This window comes from Mustelus asterias, chromosome 15, assembly GCF_964213995.1.
Source record: "Mustelus asterias chromosome 15, sMusAst1.hap1.1, whole genome shotgun sequence".
Classification (NCBI taxonomy): domain Eukaryota; kingdom Metazoa; phylum Chordata; class Chondrichthyes; order Carcharhiniformes; family Triakidae; genus Mustelus; species Mustelus asterias.
Window position 1 is genome coordinate 41422484 of NC_135815.1, and position 20522 is coordinate 41443005.

The following is a 20522-nucleotide window of genomic DNA, read 5'->3' on the forward strand; positions in this document are numbered from 1 at the left end:
ATCCTTGGCGGTTTTGATACATCTTAGCACTGAAATACAGCGCTGCAAAGCTAAATGTATGTAATTGATGACATCCTGCAGCATGAGGAGGTCAAACTGCCTCTTTTCATTTGGAGAGAGGACAGTTAATTTTCCTTTCATAAGAACATAAGAACATAAGAAATAGGAGCAGGAGTAGGCCATCTGGCCCTTCGAGCCTGCCCCGCCATTCAACAAGACCATGGCTGATCTGAAGCGAATCAGTTCCACTTACCCGCCTGCTCCCCATATCCCCTAATTCCCTTATCGATCAGAAAACTATCTACCCGTGATTTAAACATATTCAACGAGGAAGCCTCCACCACTTCAATGGGCAGAGAATTCCAGAGATTCACTACCCTCTGAGAGAAGAAGTTCCCCCTCAACTCTGTTCTGAACCGGCCCCCCCTTATTTTGAGGCTGTGCCCTCTAGTTCTGGTTTCCCTTCTAAGTGGAAAGAATCTCTCCACCTCTACCCTATCCAGCCCCTTCATTATCTTATATGACTCTATAAGATCACCCCTCATCCTTCTAAACTCCAACGAGTTCATAGCAGTGAAACTGCAGTCCCCAGATACTATGATGGACAGTGAATTGTGAGATGTTTGCAATGTCATCTATTCCAACCTAGAAGGATCCCCTGGCAAACAAATTCAGGGATCAGTCATCTTGATGGCCATTGGCATCATCATCCTCACACTGTTCTTAGGCAACAGGTCTGATTCCAAGAGGTGGCAGCTGCTGAACACACTGCTTCTGGCTGCGGTATTAACAGAGGGACCTCCTGAAGACCTTAGGTACATAAGGCCACCTACTGAGAGTCTTTCAACCCCTCCCTGTGCAACCATCTTGTCCTTTTTGCTGCCTCTGCTCCATCTCGATATGATGCTGGCAGCCCAATGGAAACGGTGCCTACTAACCCCATGACTGGGAGAAAGTGGTTCATTCAGAGGCTTTGCAGCAGCAAAAATGACCTTCCCAACATCCAGTGCCACTTCCTGTGGATTTTACCAACTTTTATGAACTCCTCCAATCCCCTGAAATTCATCATCTACCAACCTGAAAATTGGATGATAATGCTTTAATTTGCACTCACAGGGGTCCCTTGTGTTGCTGGGTGTGTTTACGAGAGGCTGTTAACTGGAGCAATGAGATTGAAAACTGCAAACCATCGCAGGGATTTTCCAGCCCCCTCATAGCATGTTTTCCAGCGGCAGAGGCAGCTATGCCATTGGGATCTTTCAGTCCCGCTGAGGTCTATGGCATTTTGTATGGCTCACCTGCCCATATGGGGTCGCCTTCGGCAGGACTGGAAGATCCTGCCGGTGGGAAAGGCCGGAAAATCCTGTCCTGTGTCAAATCAGCATTAGATCCTGACTGATGTCACGATTTGCCTGCTCTGCAAACTTCCAGGGTATGTATATTGAGGGCTAATGCCCTCAACAACATGATGTGTAACATGGGCTGTGCTGCAAGTGGATGGTACTAGTGCAGATGCCATTTTTCTATCAAACCTGCACCAATTATGCAAAAACTATTGGCTGCAGAGAGCTGAATTTGGCAATTCACGAAATGTATTATTTGCATTACATTCTACTGCATAATGATTGATGCAGAATCTGACACGACACTTGCACTGTGTGGAATAAAACACTGTTGTGTTACACAGTGAACATTTGAGACAGTAATGTCGCTCATCCTTTCATTAGATTCTGCCAACATTTCCCAATTGCTTTTCTTCTCATTTCGATTTTGTTCAACAAAGGATTGAAACTCATTTCCCTGAAGATATTGCAAGGCAGGAGCTGAAGTGAAAATAAATCATGTTCCTACAGTCACTCGACATGGTTTAACAGTGTGCTTTATTTGCTTGTCAGTGCTCACCCATAATGAGCATCACACAGTAATAATTAGACCATAGGAAAGCTTAACATGCTGCTTAAATTACATTTCTTTACTGGATTATTACTGATCCTGAAATTAGGATTTCTGTGCCCGCAGTAGTCTGGGGTTGACAGTGTAACACCATTACTATTAGATCTTAAAAATTCACTCACATCTTTTTTTTTGTAAATTATTGACTTCTAGTGATCTCCAGAAGCTATAACATGCCCGCGTCTCAAAGTAAATGTTGTTTTCCAAAAAACCCTGAATTAATTCTCAACGGGATTTGAAAGAATAGTTCCATAGTTTAAAATACTGCCAAATATCGCTGATTAATTTTGCTGTGGATGTGGACAAAGCTGACTCAGTCTCTTTCCACTCTGCTGCTGCAGTGAAAATAAATCGGCTTTGGTAGAAAGCTTGATAAATGTCCAAGGTTCAGGCAGTCTTAACCAACAGCCTCTTGCATAACCTTGCTCCCACTTCATTTCAGCCAAGAAGTTCTTATCTTAAGTCAACATATGTTCTACTGTAGACAATACAAATTTCGACAAGATAAAAAGGTAACTAGCCTAAATAAACGGGAAAGAAAGCCAGGTTGATAAATGAATGGTTGCATAAAGGGGATATTTTGAATGGGAGGTGCTCAGGATGCATACTCGACACATTTCCACAGAAATTAAAGGAGGTACGGCAAAAGCTTGAGTTCCTTAAACAATAGAATGTTAAAAATTCAAATGAGACTAAAAAAAAGATGCGTGACAAATTGAAGGCTAAAAATACAAAAGAAAGTCCAACTCCAGTTTCCTCCCACAGTCCAAAGATGTGCAGGTTTGGTTGATTGACCATAATAAATTGCCCCTTAGTGTCAGGGGGATTAGCGGGGCAAATACGTGGGGTCACAGGGATAGGGCCTGGATGAGATTGTTGCTGGTGCAGGCTTAATGGGCCAAAAGGCCTCTTCCTGTACTGCAGGGATTCTATGATTCTATGAATATAGAAAAGCATAGAAAGGCCCAAAGGAGGCATAAAATCAGTCAAATGGCAAGGAAGAGGATACACCCAGTAAGGCCACAGCTAACAGGCATTTTAGAGGACAGAGTTCCACCTGAAAACCTCTCCACTTTAGACAGCCTCTACCTTCATCAACAGCAAGTGACTTTTATTTTGAAAGAAAAGTTTAGACCAAAGCAAGAGAACATTTTGAGATTCTGAGCATTTTTAAACCATTTTACATCAAACTTTCATTGTGGCAGCACGTAATCAAATAGTCCACTCCCTTCAGTGATCTCACACAGCTATTAGTAGGGGACACATTTCACTACTGATTGTCTCACGGAACTGTTCACATCACCACCATCTCATCTATCATGCTGTGCACAGCCCCTTCTGAGGAAGGCTCACCACACACAGGGGCCATTCATCTTTCCCAACCTCTGCCCCATCCTGTCTCAACATATGCCTTTTATCTTCATCCAGGGCAATAGAAGGGAAAGAACTCAGACTGGGGGAGGCAGAGCCCTCACAGAGTGCGAGGAGGTTGCAGCCAAGATCGCTGGGGAGGGCAGGGATTGCTCCTGTGGGGAAAGGGAGATTGGATTGTCCCAGCAACCTAGTACGGATCACAACTCCATCAGTTCATCACATCATGACAATCACAGTGAGTGACATGCAGTCTTATATTCCTCCTGCTCATCAACTGAAACTCTATTCCCTATCTTACAGGCACCAGCAGATCGAGGCCCTCAAGGCAGCCCACCATATGCCTGAGCACCCAGACCATGTCCAAAGAGGAAGCTGAGGAAGAACCATCACAGTGCTCACCCGCACCCTCCATCAGCACAGAGACACAAATCTCGGTGGAGCATAGCTCAAGATTAGGCTTGGGTTCACCAACTGGGGAACGCCTCACAGATAAGTCCCTGCAGCAGTCAGAGGCAGGGACAGCCCAGGTCTCTGACACTCGGAGGGCTGCTGGAGGCCAGCCACCCAGGTGATGAGCCCCTGAGAGCGATCGCTAAATCCATGCTGGAGATGCAACAACAACGGCTGAACACCAGGCAGAGACTCAGCAGACTAGACTAAAGGATGGAGGAGTCCGTCTGCATTTTGTCTGATGATATGGCTCTGACACACAAGCGGCTGGGGTCACAACAGGAAGGTTGGCCACCACCAGTACGTCTTGCCGGATTTGTGCTCGGCCCTGCATTGCATGGCACACACCTTGGTGGCACCATCAAGACATGGGGGCGATGAGGGGGGTGGGGGGGTGGAGGCACCTTCGCTTTCTTCCAGGTGCACCATCTCCTCAAGGAGTCACGACTTGGCCATCGGGCCAAGAGGATGCCGGACACCCTGGAGGCCTCCTCCCAGGACACTCCGAGGGCGTGTAGCAGCTCTGACTCCCTCTGCCTGTAAACCCATCCACACCAGCTGCTCAGACCAAGGAGGATGCATCTGCCCCTGAGCATGAGACCCTTATCAAGCCGGGACCCTGCAGGCCTCGGGGCCCCAGACGACATACGCCAAGGTCACCACAGGCATCAGGACGTAGCAGTCAGCAGGCTGCCTCTGATGCAGATGTCAGGGCTGCACCCAGGCCTAGTGATAGGGTTAGGAAAATTAATTCTCAACAGAATTTGAAATTTTGAATTCACTTTTTGGGTCATGGATATGCTAGCACTAAAAATATTAAACTTTTGTAAATACATTTTAGGTTTCTGTGAATGGTCCGCTGAGGGCATTGTGATTGTGTCCATATAAATCCTCTTATTTCAAGGTTGATTCACCCTCCCAATAAGTGATAGTGTCCCTCTGTGAGATTAACATTCGTGTGATGTCAGCCTCACGGAAGGTGGTCTTCTCACCCTTGTGTGATGCCAGGAAGATGTGTTGAAATCTTTATTTAAAGTGTGCGAAGCGTTTCTAACCCTTCTTCCTCACAGTCGATCATTGTGTGAGGGAAGCTCATCATTTGGGAATGACTGCAGCAGTGAGTCTCCTCAGTGGTAGTGGCAAAAGACAAGACATGGATGGGGGGAGGTGTTCCCGAGCATGTCCTCATCGCCCTGCCCACTGAAGTTTCATCATTATGTGACTGCTCCAAGCCAGTTTTCACTTCACTCTCGTTGTTCAGTGGACTCTGACTTCCCAGAGTGAACGCATACACAGGGACGCAGAGATCATGGCTTGGTGAATTTAATTTGATTTGATTTATTATTGTCACATGTATTGGGGTAAGTGAAGAGTATTGTTTCGTATGCACTATACAGACAAAGCATACCATTCACAGAGTACATAAGGGAGAAGGAAAGGAGAGAGTGCAGAATATAGTGTTATAGTCCCAGCTAGAGTGTAGAGAAAGATCAACTGAATATCATGAATATCAACTTAATCATGAAGCCAGGAGGTGCAAATGTGAATGCTGAACTAGCTCTCGATGCAAATAATTGGACATCCCTTGAGATGTGGGGGTAGGGCCTGGGTGGGATTGTGGTCGGTGCAGACTCGATGGGCCGAATGGCCTCCTTCTGCGCTGTAGGGCTTCTATGATTTCTATGATTTCTATGAAAGGGGGGGCACTGAAGGTTAGGAGAACAGTGGCTACCTCCCCATCTTGCCTTCACTTTACTCCTCCTGGAACCTGTCAGCGATTAAATTGTCACAGGCATGTCTCCCACATTTTGCTTCTGCCATGGCATCACCGTGTTCAAATTGACCCTCATCACACTCTGTAGGGCCTCCAGATCTTCATCCTCTGAAGATGTCTCATCCTCCTCCATTTCACCCTCTGGCAAGGGATCGCATCTTTGCCAAACTGTGAAGGGCGTGATACACTGTGATGATGTGTGAAAGTGTATCGAAGCATCTGGAGCACATCTTTAGAATGCCAATGGTTTGTGCAAAAACAGAGCATCTGGAGCTGTGAGCAGTGTTATAACTCTCCTCAGAACGATTCTGAGAGGATATAACGGCATCTTCAGCCAGCATCTCAGTAGGTACCCCTTATCGCCAAGCAGCCATTCCTGCAGACATTCCGGCCCTTTGAAAATCTCAGGCCTCTGGGAGTGAGTCAGGATATAGGATTCATGGCAATGTCAGGAAACTGAGGTAGTTTTAAATAATCCATATACCTATTTGTGGGTATTAGAAGTAAGGTATAGCTTTAAGTAAGTTTAATTTTGCTTCTCTTTATTTGAAAGGGTTAATGACTTCAGTTTGGCTTAGATGCATGCATGGTAATGAGGGTTTATGATGTGAAAGCATCCATGGTTTAAAGGAAAATTGGCTGTTGCTTAGTAGCCATGGGCCACCCTAGGACAGAAAGAACTTCTGAGTGGATAGCAAGTTAGAGCCAGGAGAAGCTGTACATGACAGTGAAGCTGCAGAGAAAGTAGAGAAAGTATTCTGAGTTAAAGAGACAGTTGTATGAACCAGATTTAAAGTTGGCTAGGTAAGAAGCCAGACATCTAAGGTAAATCAAAAGTTTGGTGACATCTTAATGCAGCCTGTGAAGCAGTAGTGTTCTGCTAGCTAGCTTAGTACCGGAGAGATTGTATGGACTTGAGTGCATGTGGCCATCCAACATGGGTGGCACAGTGGTTAGCACTACTGCCTCACAGTGCCAAGATCCAGGTTCAATTCCAGCCTTGGGTGACTGTCTGTGTGGAGTTTGTACGTTCTCCCCATGTCTGTGTGGATTGCCCCAGGGTGCTTCGGTTTCCTCCCACAGTCCAAAGATGTGCAAAGTTAGGTGGATTGCCCCTTAAGTGTCCAAAGATGTGTAAGTTAGGTGGATTAACCATGGTAAATGTGAGAGGCTACAGAGATAGGGCGGAGGGGAGAACCTCCGCTCTGAAGAGAGTGAGTGCAGACTTGAAGGGATGAATGGCCTCTTTCTGCACTGTAGGAGTTCTATCATTCTATGACAGAGGAATACCAAAAGTAGAGATTGTAATCCTGGAGATAGACCCTTGGTAAAAGCAGTCAAGAGAAAGCGTTGTTTGGGGGAAGATTTCTAGCATGATCTTCGAGATCTGGAAACACACGTGTGGAAGTCAGGGTCTGAGTGAGACCAGATAGCTCACAGTGTGGCAAGCATCTGAGGGGATTTGATGAGAAATCGGCAGAAGTTCTATTGGGTGATATCTATCACTTGGTTTCAGAGTGTGGTGTATCTGACCATATTTCACCTGTTGGTTTACATGGACTTTGTACTTACTGAGAACATTTGAGTGTAAGATCTATTTTGTAATTTGTGTTATCCTTACAAATCTGTGTACATCTATAAAGGTACAGCTAGTGAAGGAGTAGTGTATTATAGTTAATCTTTCCTCATTTAATAAATCTTTTATTCTTCTGTTAAAAATTAATGGGTAGTCCTGCAACTCTGTTCATCCATGTCTTTAAACAAAAAAATAAAAGTTACAATCTATTGAGCTGGGACTGCAACAGCAACTCCTAGGTTACCTGGCACATACGTGCAGTATGTACTTCCGATGATCACACACCAGTTGTATATTGATAGAATAGTAGCCTTTGAGATTTATAAACATTAGAGACAGCTGCCATGGAGCCCTTAAAGCCACATGAGTACAGCACCTTGCACTCATGGGAAGCCTGAGATGTTACAAAGCCAGTGAAACTCGCAGCCTGGCTATCTCTGTCCATAGTAAACCTCACACCTTTTAAAAGGCATCTGTGACCTCCTTTGTGCACCTATGTGTTGCGGACTGCGTGGTGCCACAGAGGTCCCCTGTTGATCCCTGGAGCTTCCCACAGGCCAAAAAATTGTGTGCGGAGGTTGCTTTTAAACCCTCTGCCAAGAGATAGCCTCTAACTCCACAAGGCATCAGGTCTTCACAAAGAACAAGTGCAGACATGCCGAGCATTGTCTCTCACTCATTTGGAAATTGAAGAGTCTTCTTCGGTCCACCCTAAATGTGGCGATCTGCCTCTGTTATCTGGGTCTCTCCTCCTGAGCTTCTTGTTCCTGGTCTGGTTTCCCTTGACCCTGGACATCAGATGGGGCTCTAGATAGAGCTGTGCACTGCCTTGTTTCTCCCTCCTTCGCCTCCTCCATTGCATTAGGATCCTCAAAAAGGCAGCATTGAGCCCTGCATTCATTTTTGCTTTTACCTTGTCTCTGAAATGCAACATTGAGATATTAATGAGGAACGGTTCAAGTTAGTGAAGCTCACAATCGGCTACCTATAGGAATTGTAAGGGTTTCAGCCCTACTTGCATTGTTGCTGATGCTGCCTTAGCTTTAAGGTGCTGGTACCCACATTGAGATGACCCGGAAATGTGACATCTGAATCCCTGAGAAGGTTTGAATGACAAATGCTACCTAACCTGTCTCAGTGCTCCAATCTCTGACCTGGCATTCCAATTAACAATAAATTGCTGATGATTAATGACTGGTTGTCCTTTGGCCCTTTAGGAATGCCAATTCAGGAGTGCATCTGACTGGCCTCCATTAGTGGAAAGTCATGTATGTTGTACCTGTGTCTCTTCCCAGATTGCCCGCATACTCAAATTATACATTCCGGTGTGTTAGTGCCAATATGCTGTGAATATGATGTGAAGTCATTGAGGTATGAGTTTTCCCCTTACAGCATTGACAAATGCTTTGGCTTCCAATGGCTTTCTTTGCTGCGAGGCCTTACTCCTTTCTCCACAATAAGACTCCAGTTCACTCTTGCAGCACCAACGAGTTAGAGGGTGCCCTCAGAAAGAGCCCCTTAGTGCAGCAGTGCACTGCCTCAGACCCCTCCTGTTCAGAACCGTACCGACTTTCAAATTAAAACTTCAATAACTCCAGTACAGCAAGATGGTCACTCTGCATTACTAATTCAACATTCCATCTCTGACTAACCGTGTCCTCAATATCTATCTGAAACCACACAGTGTGAAAGTAGAGCTCCCCCTTGTTGTTCTCCAGTCTCCCCCAATAATACTAGATCCCACAGTTGTTGCGGTGGATATTCCAACCCTCTCACCTGAGCCCCTCACTACTGAAGTGCCTCATGACCCATGTGTGCATCTACCCTCCCCACCACTCAGATATCCTGCCCCCTCCCATTGTGGTCCCCAAATACAGGTTGCAGATGCCTCCCATTACAATTACCATACCATCTGCAGCCCAGTACAGACAGCCAAGCTCATGGACAGTGACTGTAAGACAGCCCTGCACACCAAGCAGTGCATTATTCCTCCAGAGCACACAACCCCTGCCCTTCCCTGGAGCTCCCAATGATTACTCCTGCAGCATACTCCCCATAATTGTTGACTGTGAGGTTTGCAAGACCCCCAGGCGTACCTCTAATCTCTGACTCCTGACTGCAAGCCCCACAGCAAGGACTTTGACTTCCACATTGCACATTGTCCTGATGACTGAAGACTACATCAGCTCCCTTCCCAAACTTCATCCCCCAACCCCCCACCTCGCCCCTTATGAGTCTGCATGTGGCCAATTCCTCTTGTAGCACACCAACAACCCACTCCACCATTCCCATTCAAGAGTCTGCATGCATCCACTCCCATTCTTACACGTGGCATCCTTTTCACCCCCTTGTTAGTTAACATTTCACTTACCCTTGTCAGAGTCCAGCTTCCCACCCCTCAGTCTACATTCTACCTCCTCCACCAGCTTACAAAGCCATCCTGCCCCATTGCCCCCCATGTGTTCACCCTTCCTCATCCCACCCCAATCCCTTGCAAAGCCTTCTTTCCCCAATGTTCCCCATGTAATGACCCTACCCCACCACCCCCACCAGCCCCATCCTCAGTTGATATGTCGATTTCAGAATGCTCAGCCAGTGAGTACCACTGCACAGTGGGTTCCAATCCTGCCATTGGATTCTTCACCATTAACCCGCCTCCGCAGGCAGGATGGAAGAATTCCACCCATGCTCATTTTTCCATTATAATTTTTTTAAATTTTAAATATATATTTGGTTTGCTTAGCAAACCAAAAAAAACTGGGATCTGAAAATAGATGATTTGTGTGTATAATAAGCAATAGTGTCAGCTGATCAGAGTCAGCACTGACTTGAGAAGGATTAGTCATGTCTGACAGTCGAACTTTCTGAGGAGGTAGTGGAGAAAGGAGTGTTTATGAATGTGAATTCGAGAAGGTTCAGCGCATCAACTGAGTCACAAAGCCAAATAAATCCTTTGCAGGAAGCTGTTAACTTTGTTCTAACACCCCGGCTGCAGTGCTAAATACTTACGTTCCAGATCTAGTAAAGCAGTTCCAGTACAGTTAAAACACTGGCATATACCCAACAGAGTGGGGAATTGTCCATGTGTAATCTGTCCACAAACAGCAGCAGGGCAAATCCAATCCGGCCATTTCTTTCTCCCTCAGTCTACTCTTAATCAGCAGAAAAGTGAAGAATTATCGGTAATGCCAGTGAGTGACACTTATTCACCAAAACCCTGTGCATTGTTGTTCAGTTTGATTCTGCCAGAACCACTCAACTCCAGACCTCATTATAGCCTTGGTCCAAATATGAACAAACAGCTGAATGCAAGAGGTGAGGGGATTGCCCTTTTTATCAAGGCAGCATTTGATTGAGTTTGGAATCAAGCAAGGATCCCTGGGAAAATTGAATTCAACGGGAATAAGTGGAAAATCTCTCCACTGGTTGGAGCCAAACCTAACGTAAAAGAAGATGGTAATGTTAATTGGAGGTCAACCATCTCAACCCCAGGACATTGCTGCAGGAGTTCCTCAGGAAAATTCCTGGCCCCAACTATCTTCAGCTGCTTCACCAATGACAACCATAAAGGCAGAAGTGGGGATGTTCACTGATGATTGCATGGTGTTCAATTCTGTTCAGGAACACTGAAGCAGTCTGTGTCCATATGCAGCAAGACCTGGGCAACATTCAGGCTTGGGCTTGTGGCCAAACAGGCCACCAAAGATGGCGATTGCAAATCATGATGGGATAGGATGGCCAAGTGTGTGTAAAGACTGAGACAAGTAGGCTGCAGTCTTAGACGTCGGGAATACGCAGGAAATAGGCCATCCCGAAGACAATAGGCACTGTAGCCAAACATACTTGTTTACCAAACAAAGGGGCACCTTAACCCCTTATTTGGGAGGGAGGTATGTGACCTATGTACCTCCAGCACCCACAGGTAAGGCTACTGGGTACACAACCCAACATCGGTGTGGCAGTATCCGATTGGACTCCATCGATCAGGGTGATCGAGTCCTGATCGATTGATTGGTAACAATTGAGCGCCCACCCTAAAGGGCGTGAAATAATCGAAGGATAAAGGTGCTGCACATCACACTATCAGCAGTGGCAACTCTAGAGACCAACCACCATGAAGGATGACCCTGGACCATCCAGAGAAGAAGAAGGAAGAATAGACCAGACTCAGAAGAAGAGGATCAGACCAGACCAAAGACCAGACCATATTGAGGTGATTGCAGAGACCAACACACGGATACAGGCCAATATCTGCTTGGATACTTGTCAGTCACTCAAAGTTAAGTCAAAGTCCAGCATTAAGTTTGAAACTTCTGATTGATCTGTAAAAGTAACTACCATAACTAATATTAATTGTATGAATGAATAAATGTTATTTTATTAATAAGAAGTCGACTCGCAGTTCTTTGTCCACCGTATAGGGGTTATAAACACACTGTGTGGTAAGACACAACAGGCTGATAAGTGGCAAGTAACATTTGTACCACACGAGTGCCAGGCAACGACCATCTACAGCAAGAGAGAGTCTTATCAACACCCCATTCAAAATGATTACAATCCCTGAATCTCCTGTTATGACCATCCTGGGGTTACTATTGACCAGAAACTTAGCTGGACCAGTCATACAAATACTGTGGCTACAAGAGCTGGTCAGAGGCTGGGAATTCATCTCCGAACCCCCTCAAAATCTACAAGGCACAAGTCAGGCTTGTGAAGAAATATTCTCCACTTTCCTCAATGAGTGCAGCTCCAACAACACTCAAGAAGCTCAACGTCATCCAGGAGCAGCCCACTTGATTGCCATTCCATCCACCACCTAAACATTCACTCCCTCCACCAATGACGCAGCATGTCTGCTGTGTGTACAATCTACAGGACGGACTGAAGCAACTCACCAAGGCTCCTTCAATAGCACCTTCCAAACTAATATCAACAAGGGCAGCAGGCATGTGGCAACATTATCACCTGCAAGTTTCCCCCCAAGTCATACACCATTCTGATATGCAAACATATTGTTGTTCCTCCCCTGTCGCTGAATCAAAGTTGTGGAACTCCCTCCATAGAGCTCTGTGGGTGTACCTATATCACATGTACTGCAACAGTTCAAAAAGGTGGCTTACCACCACTTCCTCACCAGGCAATTAATAATGGCCAGGACACAGATGCAGTTTATAAATATACTTTTTAAAAATGATAGGCATATCTTTATATCAAAGATATAGTGCAGAATCATCATGGAGTGCAAATATGATTCCGGCTTCTTTTTCCACTGTAAACCATCTTCTTAAACTCCTCTTCCGTGTCTCCTCCACTCCAACCTCCAAAACTAAGTGTAAGGAGCTCCTCGGCTTCTTTGTCACTAAGATCGACACCATCCAATCAGCTGCCTCTGTCCCATTCCTCTCTTCCACTAAGTCAGCTGGCCAAATTTCCTCCAAAGGTGTCTGGGCTAGGCCTGAACTCACACCTTTCTCACTCCATCTTCCCTCATGCCCTCTCTGAACTTTATTTTTCCCTTTTCTTGAGTTTACCTGCTGCCAAGGTCCTCATTGATGCCTTTGTTACCTCTTGACTTGACTATTCCAATTCCGTGGCCTGCTCGCGTATTCCAATGAAGCTTAACGCAAGCTTAGAGACCTATATCCCACTCCCTTGACCCTACTCCCACTAAACTGCTGAGCATCCAGCATCCTCTCCTGGCCCTCACTTTAAGGAATATTGTTAACAGTTGTCTCTTCAGGTGTTGTCTCTCCCTCTGCTTTAAATCTGCCGTCATCAGCCCCCTCCTTAGGAAAAACCAACCCATGACCCCACTCTCCTTGCAAACTACTATCCCATCTGCAAACTCCTTGCCTCTCCAAAGTTCTTCAACATGGTATCACTTCCCAAATCCATGTCTATCTTTCTCGGAACTCCACGTTTGAATCCCTCTAATCAGGATTTTTCCCATGTCACTGTACTGAAACATCTCTTGTAGAAACATAGAAGATAGGAGCAGAAGGAGGCCATTCGGTCCTTTGAGCCTGCTCCACCATTCACCATAATTATAGTTGATCATCCAACTCAATAGCCTAATCCTGCTTTCTCACCATAACCTTTGATCTCGTTCGCCCCAAGTGCTATATCCAGCCACCTCTTAAATACATTCAATCAAAGGCCTCCTATGTGACTGTGACAAAGGTAAACTTTCTCTGTTTGTCCTTTGACTTGTCTGCAGCCTTTGACATGTTTGACCACACCATTCTCATCCAAAGTCTGTCCATTGACATCCAACTGCTCTCACTTGGTTTAGTTGTTATCGATCTAGCCATAGCCAGAGTATCATTTACCAATGCCTTCTCCTCATGCTCTTTCTGTTACTCTGGTGTCCCCAAGGATCAATCCTTGCCCTTCCTATTTCTTGTCCACATGCTGCCCCTCATCAACGTTATCCATTTGTTTTCACATGTACACTGACACACAACTTCACCTCGCCATCCACCTCTCTTGATCCCTCCAATTTGGCTAAATTATCAGACTTCTTATCTGATACCCGGCACCTGAGGAGCAAATATTTGCTCTAATTAAATTTTGGGAAGGCTGAAAGTCCCCATTCCAGGCTCTGCTTCCTCGCTCCTGACCTCATCTCTCCCTAGCAACAATCTTAGATTAAAGTCTGTCTGCAACACATTTGACCTTGAGACGAGGAACATGGTGTGCGTGTAGAGTCGATAGTATGAGGCGAAGGGCACTTCACCAGAGTGCAGGAAGAGGAGGCATCAGAGGTTTCAATCCCAGCCCCCCTCAGAGGAGAGAGAGCAGTCAGGATAATGCTCTATTTGACAAGGAGGTAGGTAGGGCCTCAGGAGTCACCTATGGGGCACAGTATTTGGAGCATCAGCAGCAAGATGCGTGGACATCTGGCAAGGTTCCCTCAGGCAATGCAAGCTCACGCACTGTGAGTGGAGGGGTCCATGGTGGTGATGAGCTCCATGTCTCAGGGGCTCCATGGTGATGAGCTCCACCTTGTCTCAGGGGCTCAACCATATGAGTTCCAGTCATAAGTTTCCTGTGTTCTTGTAAGAGTGTAGCCAATCACATGGACATGGACATGCATATCACACAGAGTGCATGCAAGAGCAGCAGGACTCACTGCAAGGCTCCCTCAGTAACCTGGATCAGTCCACTCAGAGCATGAGCACTGGTATCCATGGAATACATGCGGAGCTGTGTACCCTGAACAGGATGTTTATATGGGAGACACAACAGAAGATGGAAGTGGAGAGGCAAGGGGGTTTATTGGAATTACTTTTGCACCTGAAAATTGCTCAACTCTCCATCTGCACCATCTTTCACCCCTTCACAGTGCTATCCATCAAGCCATGTTTGTACACTCGATAGTTTTGGTCACTTCATGTTTGGGGTGTATTTATAAAAAGTGATTCTTCTTCCCAGAATTAACACAAATAGTTTGCCAACTTCTATAGTTTTAAGATGGAGAAGAGTTGAAATGTTACAGTGGGCCTAAGAGCAATGGAATATCTTCACAAATATTATGTGGAATTAGCAAAAGGAGCTTGTAAAATTTGTATAGTCACAAATTCTTAATTTTCTACGTGCATGCAAATGATCAGAGCAAATAGCTAAATTATACTTCAGAGGAAAAGGAATAAGGTTTTCCTTTGATCCCAAAAGCAAAATCAGACACAAAGTCTCAAGGCTATCAATCATTATCCAACAATGATAAGTGACATTCCACAGCTGACGTTACTATGGCACCAGCTAAATTAGAGTTTCACAGTAGAGGTTTAGATCAATTATATCTTCACTTGTGAATCATAGGCAAAACAATAAGTTCTTGAAGCTCCTCTTGAAAGGAAAAGTCTATTTATTTATTAGTCACAAGTAAGGTTTACATTAATTAACACTGCAATGAAGTTACTGTGAAATTCCCCTCGTTGCCACAGTTCAGCGCCTGTTCAGGTCAATTCACCTAACCAATATGTCTTTCAGAAGTTTGTCAACAAGGCCCTTGTTAATGGACAGCAACATTGTGGTATAAGGGTCTGGCATGTATAGGGTTAACGGTACAGTACCACCCACACAGTGATGTAAGAGAGCACATGACTTGCACCTAGGGGGTCACTCTCATGTTGGACAGAGCCGTGTGCACAAGCAAGCATGGTGATAGCCCCTGGCTTGAAGCCTTTACTGTATATCTGTACATAGTTCTTGGAGTTAATAAATACATAGTTAACCTACTTAAGACTACAGAGACTTCATTAAGATCTGATTAATGATATCCAACACCGTACAACAAATATGTCTATAACATAATGGATAAACCTGGAGAATGATTAATTTGCCTGAGGCATCCCAAATGTCTCATCCTAACCCTTAGTTCTAAGATTGCAATTGAAGTTAAAGAAAAATGCACGTCATTTTACTTCAAGATTTTGAAAAACATAAACTAGCTTCCTCTTGATAATCTCCTGTTCTAATGAAGAAAACAATCTAATTTTTTTTTGACAACCTAAGATTTTAAATCCTGTGGTCATCACATTAGCTTTGAGCTGCCTGTTTGGTTCAATGATTGGTGCGTCCAGCCAGTACTAACACATTACTGACTGACTTGTACATCAGCACCAGGCCAATGTCATGAGTGACTCATGCCATTTAAAGCTGCCTTAAGGCAAGCTTGCACCTCTTAAAGAGGAAGTGCAAGGGGAAGGCTGGAGTAAGAGCTGGCAGTCATGCATGAAGTGACTCTGATTTGGGAGACATTGAAGAATGGCAAACAGATGATCTCTAAGCTTCTCCTACGCAGTAATGGAGGACTTATTGCAGGGGGAGAGGCCCATCCCCTCATCTGCACGCCCTAACCCAATGGAGCAGAAAGTGCCAATATTGACACACCATACACGGTGGCCAGCAGCAAGATTGAAACATAATCCTTCTGCTCTCACACCCAGCACGCCCCTCATTCCACACATATTTTTATTTATAAGCTGCAAATGATGCACTCTTGGTTCCTTCCCCTATCCCGACCCCCTACCACTCACACCACAACATTACTCTTGTTCCTTTCTCCTTTCAGATATCCAAGAGATACAATCTGGTCAGGCAATGGAGAAACAGCAAAAAGACAGTGATGTGAAGATCCACTGTCACTCAATTTTTACATATCTAGCCAGCAGCCCCAGATATTGACATTGCCTGTAATTTAGGGGATGGCATAGAGACAGATCTGCACATGATGAGATAGCAGCATGGCACAGGGCAACGAAAACACAGGTCCACCTCATCAGAAGGCTAGGTTGCACATGACACTAGATGAGGACTTCAATGGGGTAGAGGTATGCAGATGGGCAGACACAACAGAATGCTTGGTGCACTGGGAAATCCGCCTAGGAGCAGTCAGTGTGAAGGAGTATGGAAGGGTCTGGCACCAACTTGCCACAGAGCTTGGAGCCTATCCTTTCCAGCATTCTCACACTTGTGGACCCAACCATGACTGAGTCACAGCTGCTAATGCAGCACAAGTAGCAGCCACCAGTGACTGTGGCAGTCGAGTCTCATACTGCTGTCATGGATTACAGTATGCACAGGAGCTGGCAGGGTCTCACAGCAGTCTGTTTTCCAACTGATTACTAGGATTGCTGCATGGTGCACAAACTTGCAGTCCTCTCTCAGGAAGTGCCACTCTGCCAGTGCATTTTCTTTTATTCATTCATGGGATGTGGGTGTCACCGGCTGAACGAGCATTTGTTGCCCATCCTTAACTACCCTCAAACTGAGTGGCTTGTTCAGCCATTTCAGAGGTCATTTAAGAGTCAACCATGATCTGGAGTCACATGGAGGCCAGACCGGGTAAGGATGGCAAATTTTCTCCCCTAAAGCACATTGGTGCATCAGATGGGTTTTTACACCAATTGACAGCGGTTTCATGGTCATCATTAGACTTTTAATTCCAGATTTCTATTGAATTCAAATTTCACCATCTGGCGTTGTGGGATTCAAAACCGGGTCCCCAAAGGAACATTGGAATAATGGAGGTAAAAAGAATTACATCTGTGGGTTTCAGCAGTATATGGGCTGAGACTGAGGTGGAGTTAGGTGATATTATGGAGGTGGAAGTAAGCGGTCCTGGTGACCTGGGAGGTCAATGCTGTGAGCAGTCTGGTTTAGACCGAGACTGTAGCCAAGGAGGGCAATTTAATTATTAGCTAGGAAATACAACAAGTAACAGGAGCTAAAGACAAGGCTTTGGATTTGCCAATGTTTAATTGGAGGAATGCTTGGTTCAAGACTCGGGGGCGGGGGGGGGGGGGGGGGAGTGATCTTGAGCCGTCCATGCAAAAGCCACCGGAGACTCAAGATCTGGAAGTCGCAGTTCTCACTGGCGAGTTCGCGATTTTGGATCTTCCCTGCCCGTCACCAGCTCAGACTGTGGGGGTGGGGAGAAAGGGCTGATGATTGGGAGGAGAAAGGGGCTGGTGATCAGGGGTGGGGAGCCCCTGAGACCTCTGTGATGGGCTAGGGGAAAGTTTACTCAGGTGATGATTGTGGCACCCTTTAATATTGCCCGGTCTAGGTGCAGCCAGGTTTTACCAGTGTATTGAGGGCCCCCACCCTGTATGATGGATGAAACACGTCCCCTTGATTACTTTTGGCAGAGTGTCGTAAGATCTGAAGAGAAATTTGCCGTGTTTCTCTGGAGAGAAACGCACCGGTTTTCTCGCCAGAAACTACATTCTGCCAGTTTTTGGTAAGAATTAGCCTTGGATCTTGGATGAACAAGCTGACAATGGTGGAGGGGGTCAAGGAAGGTGGTGGTGCAGTAGAGTTGGGTGTTGTCAACATTCACTGAAACTGGACATTCTGTTTTGGATGATTTTATCCATGGGCACAGCATGTAGTTGAGCAATAGGAATGGGCCAAGGAGAGATTCCCTGGGAGACTCAACAACAACCTGCAGTTAAATGGAGCCTTTAACATGGCAAAAACATTCCAAGGGGCTTCAATGGAATGTCATCAGATGTAATATGAAACTCAATTACATTGACTCATTAGGACAGGTGGCCAGAAGCTTGGTTAAAGGGCTACGGTTTTAAGGACTGAATTAAAGGGAGAAATCTCGGAGCTTAGGACCTAGACAGCTGAAAGCATAGCTATCAATGGTGGAGCGATGAAAATCAGGAATTTGCAGGAGGCCAGAACTGCAGGAGAACAAAGAGTTGGAGAATTGACGGGCTGGAAGGGGATAGAGATAGGAAGGGATGAGCCGATGGAGGTTGGATTCTGGAAAAGAAAGCGCAGGAAGAGAAGTCATTATAGTAGATGTTTCTCTGGCTGTGACTGGTTAGGTCTAAAATCAGCATTTGTTATAAAATACTCCCTTCCTTACTCAATTGTCCATCTAAAATTTCTCTTCAAATTTACCTTTACCCTGCTGTTCTTATTCAAGTGTTCTGTTTCAGATATATGTATCACCAAAAACACTCGGAACATATTAAAAAAACAAGCAATGCAAAATTTCAGATGCAAGGCTTCACTTGTCACGTTTACTTACAATAAACACGGTGAATGTGAATTAGTGAACATTTGACATCGCCTATTCTTGGTTATAAACATGGCTCACAATTCAGACCAGAGAAAATATATGTGATTAGCTGCCCAGTTGAGGTAGTTCAGCAGGACAGACTATCAAGGTAAATTGTTAATGGTCTTAACCAATAGATGTGTATCCCACACTATCCCTCAGGACTACACACATACACAAATACAGTGGTTAGCACTGCGTGCTTCACAGTTGCATGTTCTCCCCGTGTCTGCATGGGTTTCCTCTGGGTGCTCTGGTTTCCTCCCACAGTCCAAAGGTATGTAGGTTAGATGGATTCACCACTGTAAATGCACAGGATTCTGGGGATAGGATGGGATGCTCTTTTGAAGAGTTGATGAGCCAAATGGCCTCCTTAGCACTGTCGGGATTCCATTGCTCACACACACACACACACAACAAAATCTGGGTTGCCAACCCAATATATTTAATGTATCAATAGAGGAGTGAATCCACCTCATAAACGTTACTTTGCTAACGTGAGTATAATGCATGTTCCCATTTAGATAAATGTGAAATTTCTCTTCATGATATTTCATTGCACTTTTAGAATTGCCACTTAAGTGGAAGTTCATGGACAATATTTTAAATTGCTATCAGAATATCATACTTTGTTCTGACTTCATCCAAGTGATTAAAAAAGGAATGCCACACTGAAAAAGGTCCAATCTTAATAAACAAAATAAATAAGATAACGAAAATATAAAGAGACATTCATTCCGATTTGTTCTTGTTCTCCAACAGGCAAAACAATCATTGCCAATGTATCCATTTTCAACCCAAGAGAAGAATTTCTACTTAAGTTAGTGGATACACTGAAATCAATTCCCATCACCAGAAACTAGAAATGAATTTGTCCATATCACATGCATGTTCCCACATTGCAAAACAAGAGAAGTACTCATGATAATACAAAGAACAACCTCGTTTGCCCATAAGTAAAATGCCATTGCCTGCGCCGCCAGAGGCTTTCACTTACACGGGGTATAAATGTAGCTTTCCGTATACTCTCCTCCATCTCCTTCCCTCCCGGGTGTATTTTGGCCACATGCGTCCACATTCTTTGCCAAGTTCGCTCATCAATCGGGAAACCACTTTTATTTACATAGAAAAGCACCCCACCATCTTTTTCGTCTTCTTCTCCAGAGGATTTGCTGGCATTATTGCTGGAAGCGGTTCCTGGGTTTGCACCTGTAGTATTGGCAGCCTTTGATTTGGTTTGCTTGCCTACTTTGACACCAACGCTCTTGCCACTGACGCCTGTCATGTTGGTGTATGCTGGCCCCCCGATTCCCTCTCCCTGTCCTTCAGAGCAATGCTCATCTAGGATGGATTCATCGCAGCGAGGTGATTTCAATTGCCTGCTTCCAAATTCCCCAGAATTGCTGCCTCAGCAATTCCCATGATCACAATCCGTGGTCACCGTCTCTCCCCTGTTTGTTACAAGCCACAATTTGTTACTCCGTTACCCAGCAGTCGATCAGTTTCACTCATTCATATTGGTTGAGCCTACCAGCTGCTGGGCGGGGCCAGGAGTCATCCGTGCGGTCACATTGGCTCCTGCCATCGAATGAAACGGCAGTAATAAGATTCGTAACAATTCTATTGGCTGCCAGTTCATTGTAAGGCGGAGCTAAAAGTGAATGAATAAAAATAAATTAAGATCTATCCTAAACCTCTATTGTGACCTCGCGTTTGTACAGTCAATGGGAGCCCAAGTCCTCTGTAACATACCGAGGGTCTGTTCTTTGCAGTGGGTCTGCGCTACTGCCACCCGCTGGCTTCCTCTTCATTCA

General features: G+C 45.2%; 1 protein-coding gene across 1 annotated transcript in view; it reads right to left on the reverse strand.

The window, feature by feature from the left end:
- Positions 1-20179, reverse strand: part of vash2 (vasohibin 2) — a 146730-nt gene extending 126551 nt beyond the window's left edge. The window contains exon 1 of the mRNA XM_078230553.1: positions 19706-20179. Coding sequence (XP_078086679.1) covers positions 19706-19993 — 288 coding nt within the window. The 5' untranslated portion in view covers positions 19994-20179. The remainder of the gene's footprint in view (positions 1-19705) is intronic.
- Positions 20180-20522: the final 343 nt, after the last annotated feature.